The 23,957-nt window shown below is 36.0% G+C and overlaps 1 protein-coding gene across 1 annotated transcript; it reads right to left on the reverse strand.

Moving 5' to 3' along the window:
* Positions 1–324: 324 nt before the first annotated feature.
* On the reverse strand, positions 325–14,723 carry LOC127080662 (uncharacterized). Its single transcript, XM_051020973.1, has 4 exons — positions 14,627–14,723; positions 2,936–3,005; positions 2,422–2,660; positions 325–1,694 (listed from the first exon to the last, which is right to left on the reverse strand). Exons 1-4 carry the CDS (start codon positions 14,721–14,723, stop codon positions 325–327), a joined length of 1,776 nt encoding a protein of 591 aa, XP_050876930.1.
* Between the last annotated feature and the right edge of the window lie 9,234 nt (positions 14,724–23,957).

Consider the following 23,957-nt stretch of genomic DNA (forward strand, 5'->3'; position numbering starts at 1 on the left):
TACCTACTTTTCTCATTGAATTATTTACTCCAACCATTATTATGACTAAATTATGTGAGTTTACCAAGACCGGCCCAATCAATTCAGAGGCTCTGTTTTAATTTTAAAAATGGACCTAAATAAATATATATATATATATATATATATATATATATATATATATATATATATATATATATATATATATATATATATATATATAATTTTAATGATTAAAAATGACAAACAAAAGATAAAATTATATATTAATCAAATGAAGTACCAAAAAGTTCAAAGGTATTGTTTAAACTACTAACACCATTTCTTACAACTTAAATTATCTAACTACATAAAAAGAGCCTTCCTACGGACATTTTTTGAAGCAAAATCGTCAACTAAGTCTTCATATTTTAATGTCTCCAAAATATCATTTTCAATAGCTATTAATGCCAATCCATTAAGTCTTTCTTGTGACATGGTAGACCGCAAGTAAGTCTTTAACAACTTCAATTTTGAAAAACTTCTTTCTGCAGAAGCAACTGTCACAGGAATAGTCAATAAGATTCTATATGCAATAACTGTATTAGGAAAACAATCCAAGCCTTTTAAAAATAATAATATATCAGTAGGTCTTATGGTTTCTTCAGGCAACATTTCTCTTAGTAACTTCAACTCTGCAAAAAATTCATTCCCATCAATATCAGATTGCTCATTATGGTTCAATGCTTGCTCAAAGTTAGTACAACAAGACTTCAAAGTTGCATCATCTAATGATTGTAACTTGTGAGAAGTAAACAAGAAACCAAAAATACTTTCATACTCTTGGTGTTGCTCAAACCTCTTATTAAGAGAAACAACAGCTTGATCAACAAAATAAAAAAAATAATTAACCATGAATGATTCTTCTTCTGATAGCTCGACTGATGGGATATTCAAATTCTCATCAAATTGCCTTTTTCTTTTAATTATACGCCTTTGAGGAAATATTGGGGCAATATTCAATTCCACCGCAATTTCCTTAGCATTAATCAATACCTTATAAAAACCTGTTTCTCTATATCCCTCAAAATACGAAATCAATCCCTTAATTTTTTGCATAGCAAAATCAATAAGCATATCCTTTTCCTGTAAAAGCTTGCTAACAGAATTAATTGCAGATAATATTTCAAACCAAATAATTATAGCCATCAAAAACTCAAAATCACCAAGCTCATTTGTTGCTAAGGATTTAACTTCATTTTGTATTTTAGGATCAAGATTATTTTCTGACACTTCAAGCAAAGCTTCTGTAAATTCTAACATTTGAGTTCTTATAGCTTTGACACTTTCTACACGACTCTCCCAACGAGTGGATGACAATGATTTTGGAGTCAATCCTTTTACGTTATCTTTCAAAATTTGCCATCTCTTAGTAGAATTGGCAAAAATTGTATAAATGTGTTGAACAACTCCAAAAAAAATCATAGCTTTAATACAAGAGTTAGTCATATCACACAATGCCAAATTAAGACTATGACAACCACAAGGAGTATAAAAGACTCTCGGATTTATGTCTAAAAATCTCTTTTGCACACCTTGGTGTTTTCCCTTCATATTGGACCCATTATCATAACCTTGCCCTCTCACGTCAAATAGGTCGAGACCAAGTTCTTTCAATTCATTTTGTAAAACATCAAAAAGCTCCTGACCACTTGTATTATTCACATTCAAAAATCCTAAAAATTATTCCTCAATACTAACAGAAGCTGAAGAAATATCCACATATCTTACTATCGAAGACATCTGCTCTTGGTGACTAACATCAGGAGTACAATCAAGTATCACTGAAAAATACTTTGCCTGTTTGATTTTTCTAATGATTTCAATTTTAATCGCAGAACCAAGCAATGAAATCAACTCATTCTGTATGTTATGCCCAAGATAATGAATATGAACTTTTTGAGTTGTAACACGTCTAACATGTTCTTGGATGATTGAGTCAAATTCAGCTAACATTTCAATCAAACCCAAAAAGTTTCCATTGCTATCTTCGTACAATTTCTCCTTAGAACCACGAAAGGATAAATTATGTTTAGCAAGAAATTTCACTATTGAAATAACTCTTTTTAAAACATTTTTTCAGTGATCCTTTTCTTTCTCAATTAATCTTTGAGTTGTTTTATCAATAGTTTTGCAGCCGTTTGCGATACTCATACCAAGTAGTCATATTTTTAACATGTTCCATGCCTAACTCGTGCTCTTTAATTCTTTCACCAACATATACCCAATCACTATAACCCTAATTTGCTAATTGTCCCCTAACAATCCTATTTTTAAAAACTTTACAACAAAAACAAAATACTCTATCAAGCTCTTTCGAATAAACAAACCAATCTTTATCACACACCTCTCCATTTGCTAAAGCTCAAGTATACAAATTAGCCGTAAAACGTCTATTCAAACTATCTCTAGGACCCTTCACAATAGAATTATCTCTTTTAGGACCTTTCACAACTAATAAATCAATCAGTTTAGGTTGAAGACGATCCCAATTTCTTGGATCAAATATATCATAATCAACATTATCATCATCATCATCATCGGCATCATCATCATTATTAACTTCATCAACAATTGGCACACTATCAAGATTATCATTTTCAATGGGCACACTATTAAGATTATCATTTTCAATGGACACACTATCAAGATTATCATTTTCAATGGGCACACTATCAAGATTATCATTTTCAATAGGCACACTATCAAGATTATGATTTTCAATAGGCAAACTATCAATATTATCAACATAACGACTTTCATTTGAAACTTATGGTTCTTTGATTAAAAATTTATCAAGAGCTCCTACTTGAGATTGAATTAACTCTTTAATTTTTTTCTTTTTCTTACGTTTATCATTTCCACATTCAAATTTTCTATTCTTAGGAGGCATCTTAGGAGGCATAATAAGAAAAACCTGAAATTCCTCACAATGTCTTTTGTGCCCGTCGATGATCTACTAATTATCCTGTTGTGAAATTGTGTTCCTACATCAATAACAAAAAAAATCAATTACATTAAATAAAAGAAATTATAAATTAATCATCAAAAAATATTAATAATTAAATCATAGAGAAAAGACTTTAATTAATATTCAATTATATTTTGTTATGTTGTGTTCTTCTCTAATATAGTACCATAAAAAATTAATAATTATAAATTAAAAGCAAATTATAAATTAATAGTAAAAAAATAAATTACATTTAATTAAATAAATTATAAATTAATCATAAAAAATATCAATACTAATACATACTAATTTTGCTTTGAAAGATTACAAATTGCAATTTGGTCTTATGAGAAAAAGTAGGTATAAAAATCGTCACCAACACCAACATTATTCTTGTTTTGAATTTTGATACTACTGAGTAGTATATACAGTATACTAGTATCCCATTTCACCCTAAAATTTTATTTATTTATATATTATAATTCTATAAAGAACACAAGTTACCCCTCATTTCCACCATAAAATCTAAAATCTAAAATCAATATTGATACATGAACTAAAATAAGATTTCACCCTAAAATTTAAAATAAATATAAAATTACTATTCTTTCTACCTTCAAAATCAAATAATCACAATAAAAATAAATGGAAAGTAACTAATTGAATAAACTAACCTGATAAAAGAGAGGATTGAAAAGGAAAAATAAGATTTTTTTTTCTGGTTTCAAACAACTCTAATAGAGAAAGAGAGAAGAGAATAACGTTTGAGAGGAGAGAGAAGTGAGAACGTGTGAGAAAGGAGAAAAAACGTTTGGTTTCCAAATATCCTATTTTTCAGCATTTAATATTTTATTTATTATATGTGATAAAAAAGATTTTTATTTATTAATTTTTTATATTCACTAATAATAGTTAATTTGAGGCCCCACAAAAAGTGAGGCCCTGTGCTACTGCACAACTTGCACAGGAAAAGAACCGGCCCTGGAGTTTACCTATCCGATGATCAATAAGGGAATATATATTTCACATAATTTACATATAAAGATATAAATAAATAATTCCGTATATCATGCAATTAAATTACCCGTTAATTCTATCTTTTAAAGGATATTCTTGAGGTGAGTCATTTTCAAAAAGCCTAGATATCTACTCGATAGTAATTTAATTGGACGTTGACCTTACTAACAATTTACTTAAGATTTTTTTAATTCAATTGAAAAGTAAGAGTCAATAGCTGACCCGCAACCACCTTAGAAATAGGAATTCAATAATCTATCATTGATTGAGTGGGTGGTGACACGTTGAAATAGGAATTTCATGTGCTATCAATTTACACAAGAATTCGATGACACGTGGAAGAAACGAACACATTGATATGAGATTCCATTATCTTAGAAATGAAGTAACAAATGAGAAACAGAACTTAAAAGATTGCAGAATGGAGAATCATATAACAAACATCATGACAAAGGTTGTGCAGGTAGAGTTATTCAAAAAATTGAGAACTATGATAAATGTAGATAACATAGTGTTGCATCTCGAAAAATATGATTCCCCGCGATGGTCACAGAAAAATAGTTCGAACAGAGTCGCTACCGAACTTTATTTTTATTCTAAGGAAGGAATAGGAAGATATCGATAAAATCTTTGAGAATAAAGAACATGGTCATCACAACCATATTCGGATTCATAAGTCAATTACGCAAGGGAAAGGTATTAGCACCCCTCACGTCCGTTATACTCAACGGGAACCTTTTAGTCTAATTTGCGGTTGGAATGTTAGCTAATGTTATTTGCTTTCTTCGACAGATAAAAGATTGAAAAGAAAAGAGATGGATGGAAACCTCAGAAGGGGGGGGGGGAGAGAGGTTTTTTATTAGTGTGCTCACCAAGATCTCGCAATCTCATGCCTATGTATCCTTATGATGCAATAAGGAAATCAGAGCATTCATAGTTCGGGGAACTACGGTTTGTTAGTGTCTTTTAATGAACAATTATTTAGATCGCGTTATAAAGGCTAAACATTGACTTGTCTACTATCGACGGAGGCTTAAGCACTAGTTTGTTATGCGTGTTAGAAGGGATTGACCAATGTTCTTTCTGAAAAGAGTTTTGGTCACACGGGGGTGACAAGTTGAATTTAATATGTGTAATGTTTGGTTTGATTGGTTTCAATCGCACGGGGGCGAGGAAAGATAGATTTGATGTGTTGAGATATTTTGTTGGATGACGATTACTCGGATAGTCGAGTAAGGCAACTCGTATCCAAGTAGTCGAGGAGAGGAATCGAAGGCTCTAGACCATCTCCATTTTCATCCTTAATTATGAAAGGGTTTGATAATAGTTAAGATATTTTAAATGGATGACAAATATTCGAATGGTCGAGTAAGGTAACTCGTATCCAAGTATTTGGGAAAGGGAATAGAAGGCTCTAGACCATTTTCATTTTCATCTAAGTTGTTATGAAAATAGGTTTGTGTATGTTTGATATTGTTTAGATAAACGACAATTAATCGAATGACTGAATAAGACAACTCATATTCAAGTATTAGAGGAGAAAAATCGTAGGCTCTACACCATCTCCCTTTTCGTTAAGTTTATTATGAAAATAAGTTTGATTTAATTGGTTTAGAAGTTTTAAGAGTAATGACAATTGTTTGACTAGCCGAGTAAGGGTACTCGTATTCAAACAATCGAGGAGAGGAGATGAAGGATAAAAACCATCCCCTTTTTCATTTCTAAATGAAATGGTGTTTAATCGTGATTATGTATTTTAATTTGATTTGAATAAAAATACTCGATGTTGGATCGATGTTTGAATGTGCATTTTGAGGATGAGTTAAAAGTGGATTTTAGTGAATCAATCATCTAATTAATTAAGTAATAATCGAATAGGTCTCATTGTAAGAGAACCCAAGAGTAAGTTATGTGAGGTTGATGGCGATGCTAAAAGAAATCGACTTACAAAGGCATGGAAGATGGGGGCTCGATATTGAATCGAGAATTGTGTGATCTTTAAATGATTTTATCATGGTTTTGTATTGATGATGAAATTGAATGAAATCGAATTTGTATTATGAAATGATAGTGGAAAATGATGGTGAAATTAGTTGGTCAATTTTTAATTAACAAATTTCATTGATTATAATTCACTTAAGTCGTCTAATTTAAAGTAATTAAAATTAATTATCAAAATTATTCGATTAAAAGTTAATATAATCAAATAATTAAGTTAATTAAAATTAGTTAACAAAATTATCTAATTTAATCAAAACTTTAATTAATTAATTTAAAAGGAAATAAGTGACAATATTGAATATAAAATAATCGAATTGAATCGGCCACCATGTGCTCATAAACCGGTTTATAAATAGCGACAAAAGAGTTGGAGTTTCGTATATAAAGATCGAAACACGGTGAAAATACGCAATAAATGTATAGAAACTTGGGCGGCATAACATCATAAAATTGTCGAATCCACGGATTTAATCCGATTAAAAATGCAATGAATTTGAACAATGACAAACTAATATTATTTACCAATATTATACCATTACACATTATCATATCAACCCAAAATGATCAATAAATTACTGACCATTCAAAAAAAACAAATTGAAATAAAACCACAACAATGAAATCTCATAACCAAAAAACAAATGTATCACAAATCTAGATCCCAAGTAGCAACTATATATTTTCAAATCGACATACATCAACAATAATCCAATAATATCACATTGATGCAAGCTTCTATCCTTAAAATATAAATAAGAATCTGTCATTGAATCAAGAGTATTTTGAAACGTAATAAATAAACAAAAAAACAGCGCTCGACAACGTGAAGTCAAGCTACACATTACCGAGTTTGCGCAATACTGACCGGAGCTTCGAGATGCCTTGTCGAAGTTAATTTGTTGGCGGTGACGATGATCGCCTGTAATGGCTTGCTTTACCGTATCAGAAATGAGACAACAAGCTTTTTTGGTGTCACCTCAATTGTTGGCTGAACTTAGTGATTCCAGCCACAACTCAAGTTCTTCTTTCACCAATCAAAGAGAACATCATGGTTTTACACAAAGCTTCAGAACTGAACACCTTATGGTTGGTCTTGAGGGAGGTATGACTTCAATCAGACATATTATTATCAACAACATCAAGCAAATATTTACCAGAACCAAACTGAAAAAAGTCTTCACAATCGAAATGGTAAACATACCACAACAAATATTGAAACGATTAACGACACAATATTAAGATGCTGAACTTATTCAACTTAGACCACTAAAGCACAAACGCAATTATCATAAAACTAGACTCAAATAATGACGTTGAAAACAAAGTGAACACTTGAGTTTTCAGAATGGATCATCAGCAGAAATGCTTAATCAGAATGTTGCGAGTTAGTGGAGGAAGCGATTTTGAATTGTTGTTTGTGCCGGTGAAAGAAACTCTGAGGGAGTTTGTATGGCTTATAGGTAGTGATGCAAAGGGTTAGAAGAGAGAGTAAATTTTGAGGTGGTGTTAGTTTTGGAAGATGTAGGGAAGTGAGGATAGAGTGAGGTGGTTTGCCATTGGTGACAGGTTCAGAATGGTAGATCGGAGATTGTGCAGATCCATTTTTTTATTGAGCATGAAATAAGGTTGTTGGAGGTTGTTTAGAAGGTGAGGTTTAATGGTGGAGTTTGTAAGGGAAGGGTGAACCGCGGCGGTGCAGTGAGGAAGATGAGGGCGTGGATAGCGGCAGAAAGGTTGTGTGGTGGAGGATCGCTCGCGGCAGCTGATGTGGAAGGAGAAGATTTCGGTGATGATGGCGGGTCTGCGCAAAACTGAAGGTGTGGGTGGAAGGTGTGTTTAGGTGGAAAAAGAGGAAAGAGGTGTTCGTATGAAAGTTGAGGGTTTGTTGTTTTGTAATGGAGAAGAGTGAAAAAGAATTATGGTGGAGATGTTTTTTTTTCTCTAGAAGAAGAGGGTAGTAAGCAAAGGTATATTCAACCCAAAACGTATGATGCGCCCCCTAAGAGAAACCCTCAAATTAATTTCAAAATGAAAAAAAAAATCCCCAATCAACATCGGCCGCGTGTTTATGCCATGCTCCCCTCTTCTGTCTTATGCATTCCGTGAGAGAGATTGCTAGCTGACAATGGGGAAGTGGATTTATTTAGCTGATAATTATCACATGGAAATGAGAGAGGGAGATTTAGTGGGCGCGTTTGAATCATGGTGTTGGAGAGAAAAACTTTTTTTCTTTTGGGGTGAGATGACCGCGTGGCATGCTCCAAGTGGAAAGATGATATATATTTTTTGCCATTTTCTTGATTTTTGTATAATGAATTAAATTAACAACACATAACTTCAAAAATTGATAAAAAATAAATGACGCAATAAAAGTTTAAATAAAAAACACAAATATTTCCAAATAATTGGCTTGATTATTTTGACTAAAAAACGTAAATAAATGAATAAAAAATGAATAAAAATTGGGCGCAAAAATGCTCAAAAAATTAAGACAAATGCACCATAGTGATCAGCACGAAATAAACCTCTCAGAAAGATACAACGTTTGATTTAATTTTAAAATCAATTTTGATCGATTAAAAGGCTCAGACGGATCAAACTATAACTGAAAAAGTCGTCAAAAAAGTAAAACGAGTACACCAGATTAAACTATGTGAACCGTAGATTAATAATACTGATGTCTACAAGCTCGATATCGAAACTTTTTACCCGCTGATTTTACTGGTATTTGAGAAATGATTTAACAAATCTATCTGTATGTTCAAGAATTTATTTTGGCTGACATTTTAGGTGTTATTCATGATGAAATACATGTTTTTCTATCTAGATGATATAAACCAAAAATAAAGTTAAATATATGAAAGTTTTAAAAATGTCCGAACAAAATTGGGGTATGACAGTTGCCCTTATTTAATTACCTTGAACCAGAAGGTATGAATAACAACAATTTTCATACATTCATGGTGGAAGATAATTGAATACGAAAAGACCCAAATTTTGTCCTTTGAGATGCATGGAAGAAATGCAGAAAGCAAATGTAGTGAGAAATATAGTAAGATAGGTTAATATAAGGTAAATGAAAAAATCAAGACTCTTTGAGAATCGTCATAACAATATCTTGGATGACATAATCGAGACATTCCAACAATGGAATGATACCTCAATCGTATCTAAAACTTTTTGAAAATTAGCAAAAACAGCGTCTTGAACAGAACACATGAGATTCTGTGAGGATCAACAAAATAGTACCTTACATGATATAATCGAGATATTCCAACAAGGGAAAGACACCTAAACTGTATCTAAGATTCTCCGAGGATACCAGAACAATATCTCTAAGAACAAATGAGATTCTTCAGATAAATGAAGCAATATCTCAACCAGATAAATGAGATTCTTCAGGTAAATGAAGTAGTATCTCAAACAGATAAATGAGATTCTCTGAATCGATAAAGTAACATCTTATATAATATAATCGAGATATTCAAACAAGGGGAATGATACCTCAATCGTATCTAAGATTCTTCGAGGATACTAGAGCAGGATCTCAAGCAATAAATGAGATTCTTCAAATAAATGAAGCAGTGTCTCAGACAATAAATTGTTGGGGGAAATAGTTCAGAAAAGACTCCCTTTGGAGGAGATTTACTGGCAAAGCTCTGCAGGGGAAAAGCTCATAAGAGACTTTTTAGGGTAACTTCTGCTTGGGGAGCAATGATAGCAAAGACGCTGGGGAAAATCATTATCAACCATAAAGTTTGAAGAATGGTCTGCTGGGAAATAATTCCACGAGCACATCCAGGGTAATAACTCCATCGACTTAAATGACGAATGTCATGGATAATTGTAACTGGTCGTGGATCCTGAATTATGTTATGTTTGATGTTTTGTATGACATGGGTGGAAGTACCATGCATGGAATGGTGCATGAGATGTATGCAAGTATGCAATCGTTGGGGGTTATTAGATGTGCATGTAGGAATACATATAATTTTTTGTTCATTTTTTATGAAACTCCCTATTTTGGCGGGAGTGTTATGCATGGGTATGCTGATGATTAATAGGACTTTGTTTGATGAATTTTCCTATTTTGGTAGGAAAAGTATGCATGAATTGATGCATGTGGGAATGCAACTGGGTACTTGGATTTTTTAGGGCTTTATTTTTGTTTTTGAATAGGTTGTTGGTGATATCATCATCAAAGGGTTGATGGAAGATAACGAATATCGACATCAAAGGGTTGATGGAAAGATCAAAATATAGAAAATCATCATCAAAGGGTTGATAGGAAATAGTTATGTTATGTCATCATCCAAGGGTGGGCGGAAGAGATCAAATATAAAATATCATCAACAAAGAGTTGATGGGAATAAGTTGTCATCGTCAAAGGGTTGACAGAAATAACTTCACTAAGGAGTGACATCGTCAAAGGGTTGACGGAAAGAAGTAAAGAATGTCATCACCAAAGGGTTGGTGGAAAATAATCTGTCATCGTCAAAGGGTTGACGGAAAAAAGTAAAGAAAGGCATCACAAAGGGTTGGTGGAAAAGAATTTGTCATCGTCAAAGGGTTGACAAAAATATATTTCACTATGGAGTGTCGTCGTCAAAGGGTTGACGGAAATAAATTAAATACTGTCATCATCAAAGGGTTGGTGGAAAGAAAACATCACTAAGGAGTGACATCGTTAAAGGGTTGACGAAAAAGAATTAAAGTTTGTCATCACCAAAGGGTTGGTGGAAAAGAATTTGTCATTGTCAAAGGATTGACAAAAAGAACTTCATTATGGAGTGACATCATCAAATAGTTGATGAAAAATAATTTTCATCCTCAAAGGATTTACGGAAAAGAATTACCGATTGCCATCACCAAAGGGTTGATGGAAAAGAAATTATATACTTTGGAATATCATCATTAAAGAGTTGATGGAAAAGATTTATTATAAAATGTCGTTGAAATTCTGGTATCAGATATGAGATGTCGAATGCAATGTCACGACACTAATATCTGAATTACACTTAACAGAAGAAAGATAAAGAAAGGTAATGCAAAAGACACAAGCAATTGTTAACCCAGTTCGGTCCAACTCACCTACATCTGGGGGCTACCAAGCCAGGAAGGAAATTCACTAAAATAGAATCAGTTCAAAGACTCTCCGTAGACTTCAACAAGTTACAGTCTTTCTCACCTAATCTCTACCCGTGCAATTTCTACCTAAGCACTCTTAGATATGAGAACCCACTCACTTCCCTACAATCACACCTGTGATCTTAAACAATAATCCCTTGAGAAAGGAAAACACTTTTCAATAACACACTCTTGATTTTACTTCACAGTTTCAATCAAGAAGACACACTCTTGATCTTGCTTCACAACTTTAATCAAGAAGACACACACTTGATCTTGCTTCACAACTTTGATCAAGTAGACACACACTCTTGCTTAACAGCTTTAGAGTGACAAATTACAACCATAAATCAGTCCAATTCAATCATCAAAAGATGACTTGAATGGCTTACAAGTCTTACGACTAAACAGACACAAACCCTAGCTCTCTCACTATATTTCGCTCAGTATTGGTTGTGTGTCAAAACAGGTTTTCTAAGTCCCTTTTTATAGAAGCTTTCAGCTGGGCTTGGACATCTTGAAAACCCTAAATCTATTTTTCAATCAAATCTTTTTATAACAACTGGTTAGATCTCCTTGGAAAATAAGTAAAACAGGTTGTAATCCATGATTGAATGCGCCAGCTAATCAGATCTTCAATCATACAAAGATTGCCATTAATTGTGCAATCACAAAAACACCAGACATTCACACTGAATGTTCTATGTACAGGATGTCATGACATCAGGTCTAACATTCTGGAAAAATCCTGCATAATTCAATAATTCCTTTTATAACTTCCAGCAGGTACAACCATATCAGATGCCATGACCTTGTGTATGACATCTTGAAATAATCCTGCATGAACATGTCTTTCATTTAAGCTCCAACAGGTACATTCATAACAGATGCCATGACCTTGTGTATGGCATTCTGAAACAATCCTGCATGATCATGTTCCTTAAGCTCCAGCAGGTACATAGGATATCTTATGTTAAGACATCACACATAACATCTTGTGAACACTCTTTGTTTTACCAAAATTGCTGCCAACACTAAGAATCAACAAACTCCCCCTTTGGCAAATTTTGGCTAAAACATATATCTGTCCTTTTTGTTCACAAGGTAAACTATCAGCAGTTAAACAACATATCAGTAATTTAAACAGCAGCAGAAGCAACACAATTACTAGCTATAGTTACTAGTAATACACACATGCACAAGGGTACTTCTCCTCCCCCTAAATCTGTGCAACAAAACAGAATTACTAATTATGGATGCAACTAGTAAGACACACAAATGCACAAGGGTACTCCTTCTCCCCCTAAATCTGTGCATACATCAAATAACAGCTACTGTAACTCCAGCACCTGTACCAGCAAGAATGTCATTCTGACATCTGCTTCAACATCAGCACCTGTGCACCATATCAGACATCTTCTTTGACATCTGTAAACAAAACACATTCTGTTTTAACACCTGTGCACTTCCTTCAAAAATAGTTGTCCTTCAGTTCAGCTACATACAACTCACCACTCCACAACTGCTTCCACATTCCACATTAACACTTCTCCCCCTTTTTAGTCAAAATTGACCAAAGGTGACCAATTAGACAAAATAAATGTCAATTAGTCTATCAAAGAATGTTAGGACAAATGTTATAACATTAAACATGTTAAAACATAATAGTTAAGCAGTACAAACCATCATTATACACAGCTGTGATAGCTGAGATAATGAACAAATCCAAGGAACTCATTAAGAGCCCACAAACAGACATCAATGAGGACTGCCACAAAATACACATTTTTTTAAAAAAACAATAAAACTTCAGTCTTCCAAACAGCAGAACCAGACCAGCAACAGTCACACCAGCCACACAACACCCTTCACATAATCTTTAGTCTTCAACACACAAGGGGGGAACCATTAATCAGAAGAAGAAGTATCACCTTCACCTCCACCTTCACCTTCAGAGTCTTCAGAGCTTTCAGAACTTCCACTGGATTGGGCTTTTGCATTTGATTCTTAGCAACCTTCTCCATTTCTTCCTTTTCCATGCTGCAGATAAGAACTTCCAAAGCTTCTTTTCTTGCCTTGGCCACCCTCACACCATTCTCTAATTCCTTGCAGGTATCTTTTAGTTGGTCAATTACGCTCCCTTGAGTGCAGGCTCCCTTCTGGCAGATGTCATGACAACATCATTGACATGACTTCCCTCAAACAACTTATAATGAATGGATAGAGGGGATTTTCTTCTGCTTGGCATGTCCTTTGTATTAAGAATTCCTGGTTGTTGACTCAAGATAATCCCACAAATAATGGATGGGAAGGCAATGGGTAACTTCACAACATTTGTGGAGGCATGTCTGATGGTTTGATCAAATATAAACTTTCCAAAGTCATAGTTTATCTTGGTTCCAATTGCATGAATGATTCTTCCAAGAACAATGGAGATGGTAGAGATATGATTAGTAGGCACCCAGTTGGCTGAACCAATCTTGTGTAAGATGGCATATTTGACAGTGAGCTTGCCAGCTGATAAGTGATTCCTACTAGGCCATTCCTTAACTTGGCCAGCTATAATAACCCTACAGATCTCATTGTCTGTAGTCTCTAGGTCCACTCCTCCACCAATTCCTCTTCCTAGGAACTTGTTGATAATACTTGGTGAGAATTTCACACATTTTCCCCCTACAAACACCTTGCAGAACTCCATGCTGCTCTTTTCATAAATATCCTCAGGGATATTCACAATAAACTCTTTTACCAACCCCTCGTAACATTGGGGTAGAGCTATCACAGTCTTCATTAGTCCAGCATTTTTGATCAAATCAATAACTTCCTTTACCTCTACAACCTCTTTTCCAAGCTCTCTTTCAACAGCTATCCTCCTCTGAATGACAAATTTCCATTTTTCAGCACCATCTTCTAAATGAAAGGAGATATTGTCTAGGTGCACAGCAGCAGCTTTGCTAGGAGACTTCTGAACAGTCTGCCTTTTAGCAGGGGAGATGTCTGGGACATCGTCTTTGACATCCTCCTCAGAGTCAGAACTGTCTCTTTCTTTCCTTTTCCTAACCTCAACTTTGCTCTAGGATTTTGATGGTCCTACACCAGCAGCCTTTTTCACTCTTGCTGTTTTCATTTTAGCCACACTTTTCCCTTTCCTAGTTTTCAATTTCTCAGCTACACTAGGTTTTACAAGATGGAACAAAGGATCATCCTCTTCTTTAGAGCTTTCTTCCTCTAGGTCAATAATATTCTCCTGAGGCATTTTTGCTGGTTTCTTGCTAGGTGGGGTTTTACCTAGAGAGCATAGCCCCTTAGCAGCAACTTCCTTTTCTGATCTAGACGAATCATCATCTTTATCAGTATGAGGTTCCTCTTTAGGAGAGGGGTCCCTTCTGGACAGAGCGGTAGAAACCCCTTTGACTTCATGCCCTTCACTTAGAATCCTAGTGACTAGGTTCCTAATGGCACGATCAACATAATGCATGTCTTTTGGAAGAGAAGATTTACCAGGGGTATTACCTTGCTCATCTCCAGCCTTGGAGGAGGGACCTGGGGTGTCACCTGGTATCACGCAAAGGGGAGTAACGTCCAACACGTCTTCATCTAGAAACTCCATGGAGGGAGTCTTTGCATGGTGAGAGGGTTTTGAACCAGATGATGATGGATGTTGAGACATGTTGTAGAACTTTTGAGAGAATTTCCTTTGCCCTAGCTGAGTTCCTCTGAGAAGTTGAATGGATATGGAAATTGTTGTGTTTAGGTAGCGTGTGCTGAGGGCATAGATACTATTTTCAATGCTAGGGAATGATTTATCATTAATGTGGCTCTTTCTTCTAAGACGACAGACACGATTTTTATTTCCTTTTCTTTTCCATTTTAATTGTCATAATTTCACAAGAGTCCAAATCCCTAATTTCCCTCTCTCATATTCAATTTGAATTTCACCCAAAATCCTTGCAACTTTGTCAGCTAGTTCCAGTCCATGCTTTAGACCTATGAATTTGTCTTCCAAGAGTTTTCTAATGGAGTGATAATAGTAAAACCAGTGCTTGGTCCATCTGTTCTGAATATGATTTTTGGACCTAGTTTCAGTATTTAGGTTGTCATAATACAATGTCATGACATCGTGTGTGACATTGTATGCAATCATCAATAGTTTCATCCAACTCAGTTGAGCCCAACCGCTTTCATCTTCTATATGAACACCATTTTTACCTTCCACATGTACAGGAGAAGATGTCATCCCAATCTTATCCACATTGTTCTTGGCATTTTTGCACACAGTCCCTTGTGACCTAGTTTCAACAATGCTCTCTCCAGTTCCAGATTGCCCATGACGGGTCACATGTCCACCTATTTGATCTAGCTTTTCAGTTGTTTGAGCCAACATAACCTTTTCTCCTCTGAGGGTGAGGTTAAGTCTGAGCTTCTGGTGTGACATCCTTGTCTGACATTTCCCACAGATTTGTCTTTCATCACTCTTGAGGGTTCTTCTATCATCTATACTCATCTTCATCCCTTTCTCTTTGACATAGGAACACTTTAAGGAAGCATCTTTTTGGGAGCTCCATATGTAGCAGTTGTCTTTGGTCCTGATTCCTTTCATAATCACTTCACTATCTTTGTTAGAGATTAGGCATTCAGTTTTGGTGAAGTTAACATTCAGACCTTGATCACATAGTTGACTGATGCTTATTAGATTTGTAGTCAAGCCCTTAACAAGTAGAACCTTGTCAAGTTTAGGAACTCCAGGACAATCAAGCTTACCTGTTCCCTTGATTTCACCTTCTGCTCCATCTCCAAAGGTTACATGGCTTATGGTATGATGCTGCAGGTCAGTTAGCAGGTCTTGGTTTCCAGTCATGTGTCTGGAACATCCACTATCAAAGTACCACTCTTCTTTGGCTGAGACTCTGAGGGGAATGTGAGCTATTAGACTTGTAACATTAGTCTTAGGAACCCATTTCTTCTTGATGATAGGTCTGTGCTGTTTGGGTCTGGGTTGATAGTGATTCTGATGTTGAGTAGTCCTAGGATAACCATACAGTTTGTAGCAGAAAGGCTTCAGATGACCAAATTTCCCACAGTAATGGCATCTCCATCTTTGTTGTTTCCCCTTCTGCTGTTTTCTTCTCTGGTGTTGTGACATATGATGTGACATCACAGGTTTAGTTTTATTATGGATGTACTTAGGTTTGGCTCCAATGTTACTGCTCTCAGGCTTAGAGTCATTATACCCAATGCCAGATTTGTCTCCAGTTATTTGTCCAGTTTGGAGAATCCTGTCTAAAGAGTCAGATCCATTACTTAACATCCTTACATACTTGGTCATCTCTTCTAGTTTAGAGTTTAGGAACATGGCTTCAGTTTTCAGCTTAGAGATGGTTTTTACATGGTCTGCCTTTTCACTTTCCAGTTGTGCTATCTTCTGACTTTCAGCTTGTGGATTTTCAACTAGCTTGGCATTCAGAACCACTGCTTTGTTTGTAATTTGGAGATAGTTTCCAAGTATTCTTCCTTCTCATTATCAAGTTGAGTCATCTCCTTCTTTTGGCTTTCAACCTGTTTGCACAACTCTACACTTTTATGACAGAGCTTTCTGTAGGTAGAGGCTAATTCTTCAAAGGTTACTTCATTATCACTTGAGTCTTCATCAGATCCCCATCTTCCAATCAAGGCAGTCACAAGATTTGCAGCCTCCTCTGTTTCACTTTCATCAGACCAAGTGGCAGCAAGACTCATCTTCTGCTTCTTGAGGTAGGTTCCACATTCAGTCCTGATGTGTCCATACCCATCACATTCATAACACTGTACCTTTTTTCCTTCTTTGAGCTTCTCATCTGATCTTGCTCTTCTACCAACATTATTGGATTTACTGATGTCAGATGAGATATTCCTGACATTTGCCTTAGATCTTACATCCATCTTTTTCAACAGTTTATTGAACTGTCTTCCCAGCATTGCTACTTCATTGACCAAGTCTTCGTCAACCTCCTGACTCTTTTCTTCTTCTGTGTTTGACATAAAGGCCATGCTCTTTGTTTTCTTTTCAACACCATCATTTAATCCCATCTCAAAGGTTTGGAGGGACCTAATTAACTCGTCAACCCTCATGTTGGGAATGTCTTGAGACTCTTCTATGGCAGTCACCTTCATTGCAAATCTCTTAGGGAGTGACCTAAGTATTTTCCTTACCAGTTTTTCATCTGTCATCTTTTCTCCCAGCGCTCCTGAGGCATTAGCAATTTCAAGGATACTCCTGTGAAATTCATGAATGTTTTCATCTTCTTTCATCCTTAAGTTTTCAAACTTGGAGGTGAGCAACTGAAGTCTAGACATTTTTACCCTAGAGGTGCCCTCATGAGTGGTCTTGAGAATGTCCCAAGCATCTTTGGCCATTTCACAGTTGTTTACCAACCTGAAAATATCCTTGCCTACCCCATTGAATATTGCATTCAATGCTTTAGAGTTTCCAAGAGCTAGATCATCTTCCTCCTTGGACCATTGTTCTTCAGGCTTCTTCTCAGTAGTGGTTTCTCCTTCTTTAGTAATGACAGGATGCACCCAGCCTGTAAACACAACTTTCCAAGCCTTGTTATCAAGAGATTTTAGAAAGGCTACCATTCGATGCTTCCAATAGTCATAGTTAGAACCATCCAAAATTGGTGGCCTATAAACAAATCCTCCATCTCTCTCCATTGTACCAGAAAGTATTGTCCCTAGATCTCACCCAGAACCAGAGCAGGATGCCTGCTCTGATACCAATTGAAATTCTGGTATCAGATATGAGATGTCGAATGCAATGTCACGACACTAATATCTGAATTACGCTTAACAGAAGAAAGATAAAGAAAGGTAATGCAAAAGACACAAGCAATTGTTAACCCAGTTCGGTCCAACTCACCTACATCTGGGGGCTACCAAGCCAGGAAGGAAATTCACTAAAATAGAATCAGTTCAAAGACTCTCCGTACACTTCAACAAGTTACAGTCTTTCTCACCTAATCTCTACCCGTTCAATTTCTACCTAAGCACTCTTAGATATGAGAACCCACTCACTTCCCTACAATCACACCTGTGATCTTAAACAATAATCCCTTGAGAAAAGAAAACACTTTTCAATAACACACTCTTGATTTTACTTCACAGTTTCAATCAAGAAGACACACTCTTGATCTTACTTCACAGCTTTAATCAAGAAGACACACACTTGATTTTGCTTCACAACTTTGATCAAGTAGACACACACTTGATTTTGATTCATAACTTTGATCAAGTAGACACACACTCTTGCTTAACAGCTTTAGAGTGACAAATTACAACCACAAATCAGTCCAATTCAATCATCAAAATATGACTTGAATGGCTTACAAGTCTTACGACTAAACAGACACAAACCCTAGCTCTCTCACTATATTTCGCTCAGTATTGGTTGTGTGTCAAAACAGGTTTTCTAAGTCCCTTTTTATAGAAGCTTTCAACTGGGCTTGGACATCTTGAAAACCCTAAATCTATTTTCCAATCAAATCTTTTTATAACAACTGGTTAGATCTCCTTGGAAAATAAGTAAAACAGGTTGTAATCCATGATTGAATGCGCCAGCTAATCAGATCTTCAATCATACAAAGATTGCCATTAATTGTGCAATCACAAAAACACCAGACATTCACACTGAATGTTCTGTGTACACGATGTCATGACATCGGGTCTGACATCCTGGAAAAATCCTGCATAATTCAATAATTCCTTTTATAACTTCCAGCAGGTACAACCATATCAGATGCCATGACCTTGTGTATGACATCTTGAAACAATCCTGCATGAACATGTCTTTCATTTAAGCTCCAGCAGATACATTCATAACAGATGCCATAACCTTGTGTATGACATTCTGAAACAATCCTGCATGATCATGTCCCTTAAGCTCCAGCAGGTACATAGGATATCTTATGTTAAGACATCACACATAACATCTTGTGAACACTCTTTGTTTTACCAAAATTGCTGCCAACACTTAGAATCAACAGTCGTCATCAGAGGGCTGATGGAAAAGATTGTCATCATTAGAGGACTGATGGAAAAGAAAAATCAGGTCATGTCATCATCAAAGGGTTGTTTGGAAAAGATTATTATGTTATGCATGCATATGGTGCATGTTAATGAAAACTTCTCATTTTTGCGAGAGAGCTTTTTGATATGCATTTTCCTGATTTAGCATGTAAGTTATGCGTGTGTATTGTATGTAGTGCATGTGGTAATGCAAGAGGGTTTTTTGTTGTTTTTGGATTGATCTTTTTTTTTGCAAGGTGAGACTTTCTGGGTACCAATGTTGATTGGATTTGAGTTTATGAAGTTGCCAACAAAGTGGACTTTCAGTGGTTGCCAAGATGGATTGGGATTTGGTTTTGGAGATTCCAAAAGGGATTGGACTTTGTTTTTATTGGTAATTGCCAATATGGATTGGACTTTTGGTTGGTGAAAGGTTTTGACTACCCGACACTTGGTATTTGACAATGCGATGATTGAAGGATAAATGTGGATGCTCTTGGTGCCCCAAGTTTGATCTGTTGCTGATAGGCTGCGTGTTTGTTCCTGAGGGAATCTCAACTTTTTTGCCCGATATGCCCTGATGGGCTGTAAATGATTTAATGAGCGTAGTGATGTAATCAATGCATGATGGTTGTGATTTTGCTCTTCCTCAAGGCTCTTTGTAACTTTTCTGCCCCAGCCTGTAGGGTCTTTGAATGAATTCTCCTTTGAAAGGAAACCATGGGAACAATTATACCATGGCCTGAACCAAATTTTTTCCAGTGTATGAATCTTGTAGTAGTTTTGCCCCTGATTGAGCTTTTGAAGGACTTGCCCCAAATGGACTAAATATTGGGAAATGATTTGATTCCTTGATCAACTGATGCTTGGAGATTTGTTTCAGCCGGACCAATTCTTAGGTCCATATAGTCATCAGATTCCATGCCCCTGATCCATAGGGTTAGGAAGGGTCTTGATTGATCAGCATTGACGAATGTCTAAGTTCTTCTCTAATTTCTCCTTGTTGGAATTTCCCTGGTGTCAAGTACTGACTTGTAGTTAAAATTGTTCATTCATAAATGGTAATTTTAATGCGATGTTCATTCAAGTTTGAAAAATCATTTGTTGGAATGATGTGGTAGTGTGTGACGAGTGGACCATTAGTCTAAACGCAGTGCTGATTTAGTTAGTATGAAAGATACAGCGAGAATATGATATCAATATAGAATATTAGAAAATCTTTTTAGGAGTCAGTTTACGCAACCTTGCTATAGTATGATTTAAGAATAAACCCTGCTTTAATTAGGCCTTTTAAGGGTTGTAACGTGGTCTGGTTCACAGTTATTGAAACAAAAGGATATAAGGCTCAAAATTTATTTTGTACCCACCCCTTCTTCGTGATGATTATCCAGTCCCACGTCCAGTTAATTTAACACACACATTCATAAAAGAGTTTGACGGTGTAAATATGAGGTTTCAAGATTCGCTTGAAATGACAGTCACCTTATTTTTCTTTTGTCATGGATATCAATGACATTTTGATTCTTTATATGGTGACCACTGAATCTTGTTTTGTTTTTTTGATGAGGCTTTGATGACCTCTTTTAATTGTTCTCTTTTTTTGCTTTTGCTCCCTAACTTTTTCCTGAACCGCCTTTGAAGCTTTTAGTCCAACGAGATTGCTCAAGTTTTTTTTTCTAAGTTGCCTCTTTGGGGTGTTCGACTTACCGGGCTCTTTCTTCTCTTTATTGAAGGGTTGTGACGACCAAGTCATTGGTTATTGAAGAACAACCAACATAACCTTTGGATTTTGCTGGGTTCCTTCGACACTTCACGACGTGTGCAAAGAATAACACGTGGTTGATCCCTAGATGGGTTTTTTCATCTTGTAATTCAAGTGTGTAGTTAGATTAACTGAACACTACACTGTCCCGGGTTTGATGCAAGGGTTTATGGATCCGAAAGAAACACCTATTTCTAGGATCGAAGTGGTTGACTAGGGATTAACTCCTTATCTCTCCAGTCTTTGGGGATTTGAAACAATTTGTATACATCATCAGCAAGATTTTATCTGAAAGCATACCATTAGCAATTATAGATATTTCATTTTTGTCATCCTCCCTTCAATCTTCGCTAAAACAACAATTTGATAGGTGAATGGGAGAAATATTTTTGTTTTTTTTATATAAATGGAGAAGATGAGTGAATATGAAATATTCGTTCAAAACATGTATGACCAAATCAATAATATTACCATTAAAGGAAAACAACAATACTTAAAAGAAAATAAGTGTTTAACATGCAAAGAAAAATACAAATGAAAATGCTGAAATAGACAAATGATTGTCAAGCCAGAAGAAGCTCTCTCGTGCTTGTTCACTGTTGGGCTAACTTTCTTCATAGTTGGTTGTTATCATTCTCATCGAAACCAGTACGATAATCATCTTCAAATATATTCTCGACAATTTCTTTCACAATCTGGATTGATGGAACCGCATGGCTAGGTGAAGGAGTGTTGCTTGTTTGAAGGCCTCAATGAGAACATCTTAGGGTCCATCAAAGTTTGTACCTTGATCTTGAGCACCTTACAATCTTTAGTTGAATGCCCATGTTCCCCTGCATAGAAGTCGCATCGGGCGTTGGCGTCAAAGTCGGATGGGTATGGAGGAATTACTGGGTTTAGCTCCTTTGGAACTACCAGTCATCTCTTGATCAAATATGGTAATACTTGACTATATGGCATTAGAATAGGATCAATATGCCTCTCTGGATTTATTAGAATTTGTCGTGCATACTGACGTTGCTGATGTGGAGCATTCTACCGTTGGTATGGCTGCCGACGTGGAATTTGTCATTGATATTGAGGGAATCCTCAATATGTAGAATATTGACCATGTGGAAAGAATGGTGTATGATATGGAGCTTGTGGAGTTTCCCAAATTGCATTAACTTCATCCTCTTCTTCCTCTTGGGAACTGACAATAGATTCATTTTCAATGTTCTAGCTACTCGAGGCACGTTGGATTTTTCCACTTTTGAGGCCGCACTCAATGCGTTCTCCAATTGACACTAAGTGAGCGAAGTCTGATGCTGCACTACTAATCATCCTTTCAAAGTAAGGACTTTGCAAGGTATCCCGAAACAAGTTTATCAATTCTTTCTCTAAGAGTGGTGGTTCAACGCAAGCCGCTATCTCTCTCCATCTTTGGGCATACCCTCTGAAAGATTCGTTGCTTTCCTGAGATAAAGCTCTCAACTGCATGTGATCGAGAGACATGTCCAAATTGTATTTGTACTTCTTCAAAAATGCGTTAGCTAGGTCCAACCATGACTGAATGTGACTCCTTTCTAACTTTATGTACCAACTCAATGATGCCTCAGTCAAACTGTCTTTAAAAAAATGAATCATTAGCTTATCGTCGTGAGCATAAGAGGTCATATTTCGACAAAACATCACCAAATGGTGCTTTGGACATTGATCCCCTCTGTACTTCTTAAATTCTGGTACTTTGAACTTTGCGGGTATAACCAGGCCAGGTACCAAACACATGTTTAAAGCATTCAGTTCAATAGTATCTCGCCCTTCTATGGCTTTAAGTCTTTTCTCTAGTACGCGACATCTTCCAGCAATCTCATCATCTTGTGTTCATTCATTATTGACCACCAGGATTGTCCCATGGGAATCTGGTGCAAAGAATGCAAAGCTATGATACTCAACAACATCATGATATGAGGAACCCCCATGTCGAACAATATGACGCTCTTGTACAACATAGTTATCAACTAGGATTCGCACAAACTGAGGATGGGTAGGATCATTTACTGGAGGTGAAATGACATTCTCAATGAATGAAGTCCGCTAAATGTTGTCCTCTTTTTTTTCCTGAAGCTATCATAGCCTTCACAAGTTGGTCTATCTGGTTCTTCATCGAGTCAACATCCCCTCTCAATGCAATATGACTTTGCTCCAACGAATCCATGATCTTTCAAAGGATGCTTCAAGTCCGATACGAGTGTTAGGAAATCAACTGCAGGTTATGGACAAAGGATGGATGAGTTTTTTTTGTATTTGTGTGGAAAATTATATGAAATGCATGATGATGAATGCATATGCAATGGTATGTGAATGAATTCAATGCCATGTTCAGGATCACAGGAATAAATAAGTTCACAGGTTGATCAGAATAACGGGTAAATAAATGGTATCTCTGATTAAAGGAACCTCAGAGGTAGGCTTTATAGTTGGTAGGTTCCTAGAGTCATGGATCCTTCTTGAGAATGTCACTTCTGTGACGAAGACTTGTCGGACAATAATATCCTCATATGATCTCGTCTAGGTGAGGTCTTCGTATCGTCCCAACAAGAAAGACTCCTTTTGGGCCTCTAGTACACAACTCTTGAATCCAAGGTTCTAACAAGGTTCTCAGAGTCATAGATCAAGGTTGGAAATTTTTCTGTAAGATAATATTACGTCCAAGGGATCTCATCTGATTGGGACTTTCTTATTAACCCAAAAAGTCTGAAGTCTCGTAGGTTAATACTACACAATTGCCGTGGATGGAACAAGTTAGAAGGTCCCTAGAGTCACTGATCTAACTTGAAAACACCATTGTCGTGACGAAGGCTCGTCGGACAATGATATCTCAAGAGAATCTACTCTAGGCGGGGTCTTCGTATCGTCCCAACAAGGAAGGCTCCTCGTAGGCCTCTACTACACAACCACCATCTTAATCCTATGGGTTTTCTCAAACTCAGATAGAGAGTCTATCTCATAAAGTGCCAATGATCAGAGAGCCCCCATTAGCAAAATAAGAGTCAAACA

The sequence above is a fragment of the Lathyrus oleraceus genome, chromosome 5 (assembly GCF_024323335.1).
Source record: "Lathyrus oleraceus cultivar Zhongwan6 chromosome 5, CAAS_Psat_ZW6_1.0, whole genome shotgun sequence".
Lineage (NCBI taxonomy): Eukaryota > Viridiplantae > Streptophyta > Magnoliopsida > Fabales > Fabaceae > Lathyrus > Lathyrus oleraceus.

Coding starts and splice junctions, on each gene's coding strand:
- LOC127080662 (XM_051020973.1), bottom strand. CDS start 14,723: ATGGAGTTTCTAGATGAAGACGTGTTGGACGTTACTCCCCTTTGCGTG. Junction 3,006..14,626: donor CAAGGCTGGAGATGAGCAAG/GTAATACCCCTG, acceptor TTATTGATGTAG/GAACACAATTTCACAACAGG. Junction 1,695..2,421: donor TGTGAAGGGTCCTAGAGATA/GTTTGAATAGAC, acceptor AATAATTTTTAG/GATTTTTGAATGTGAATAAT.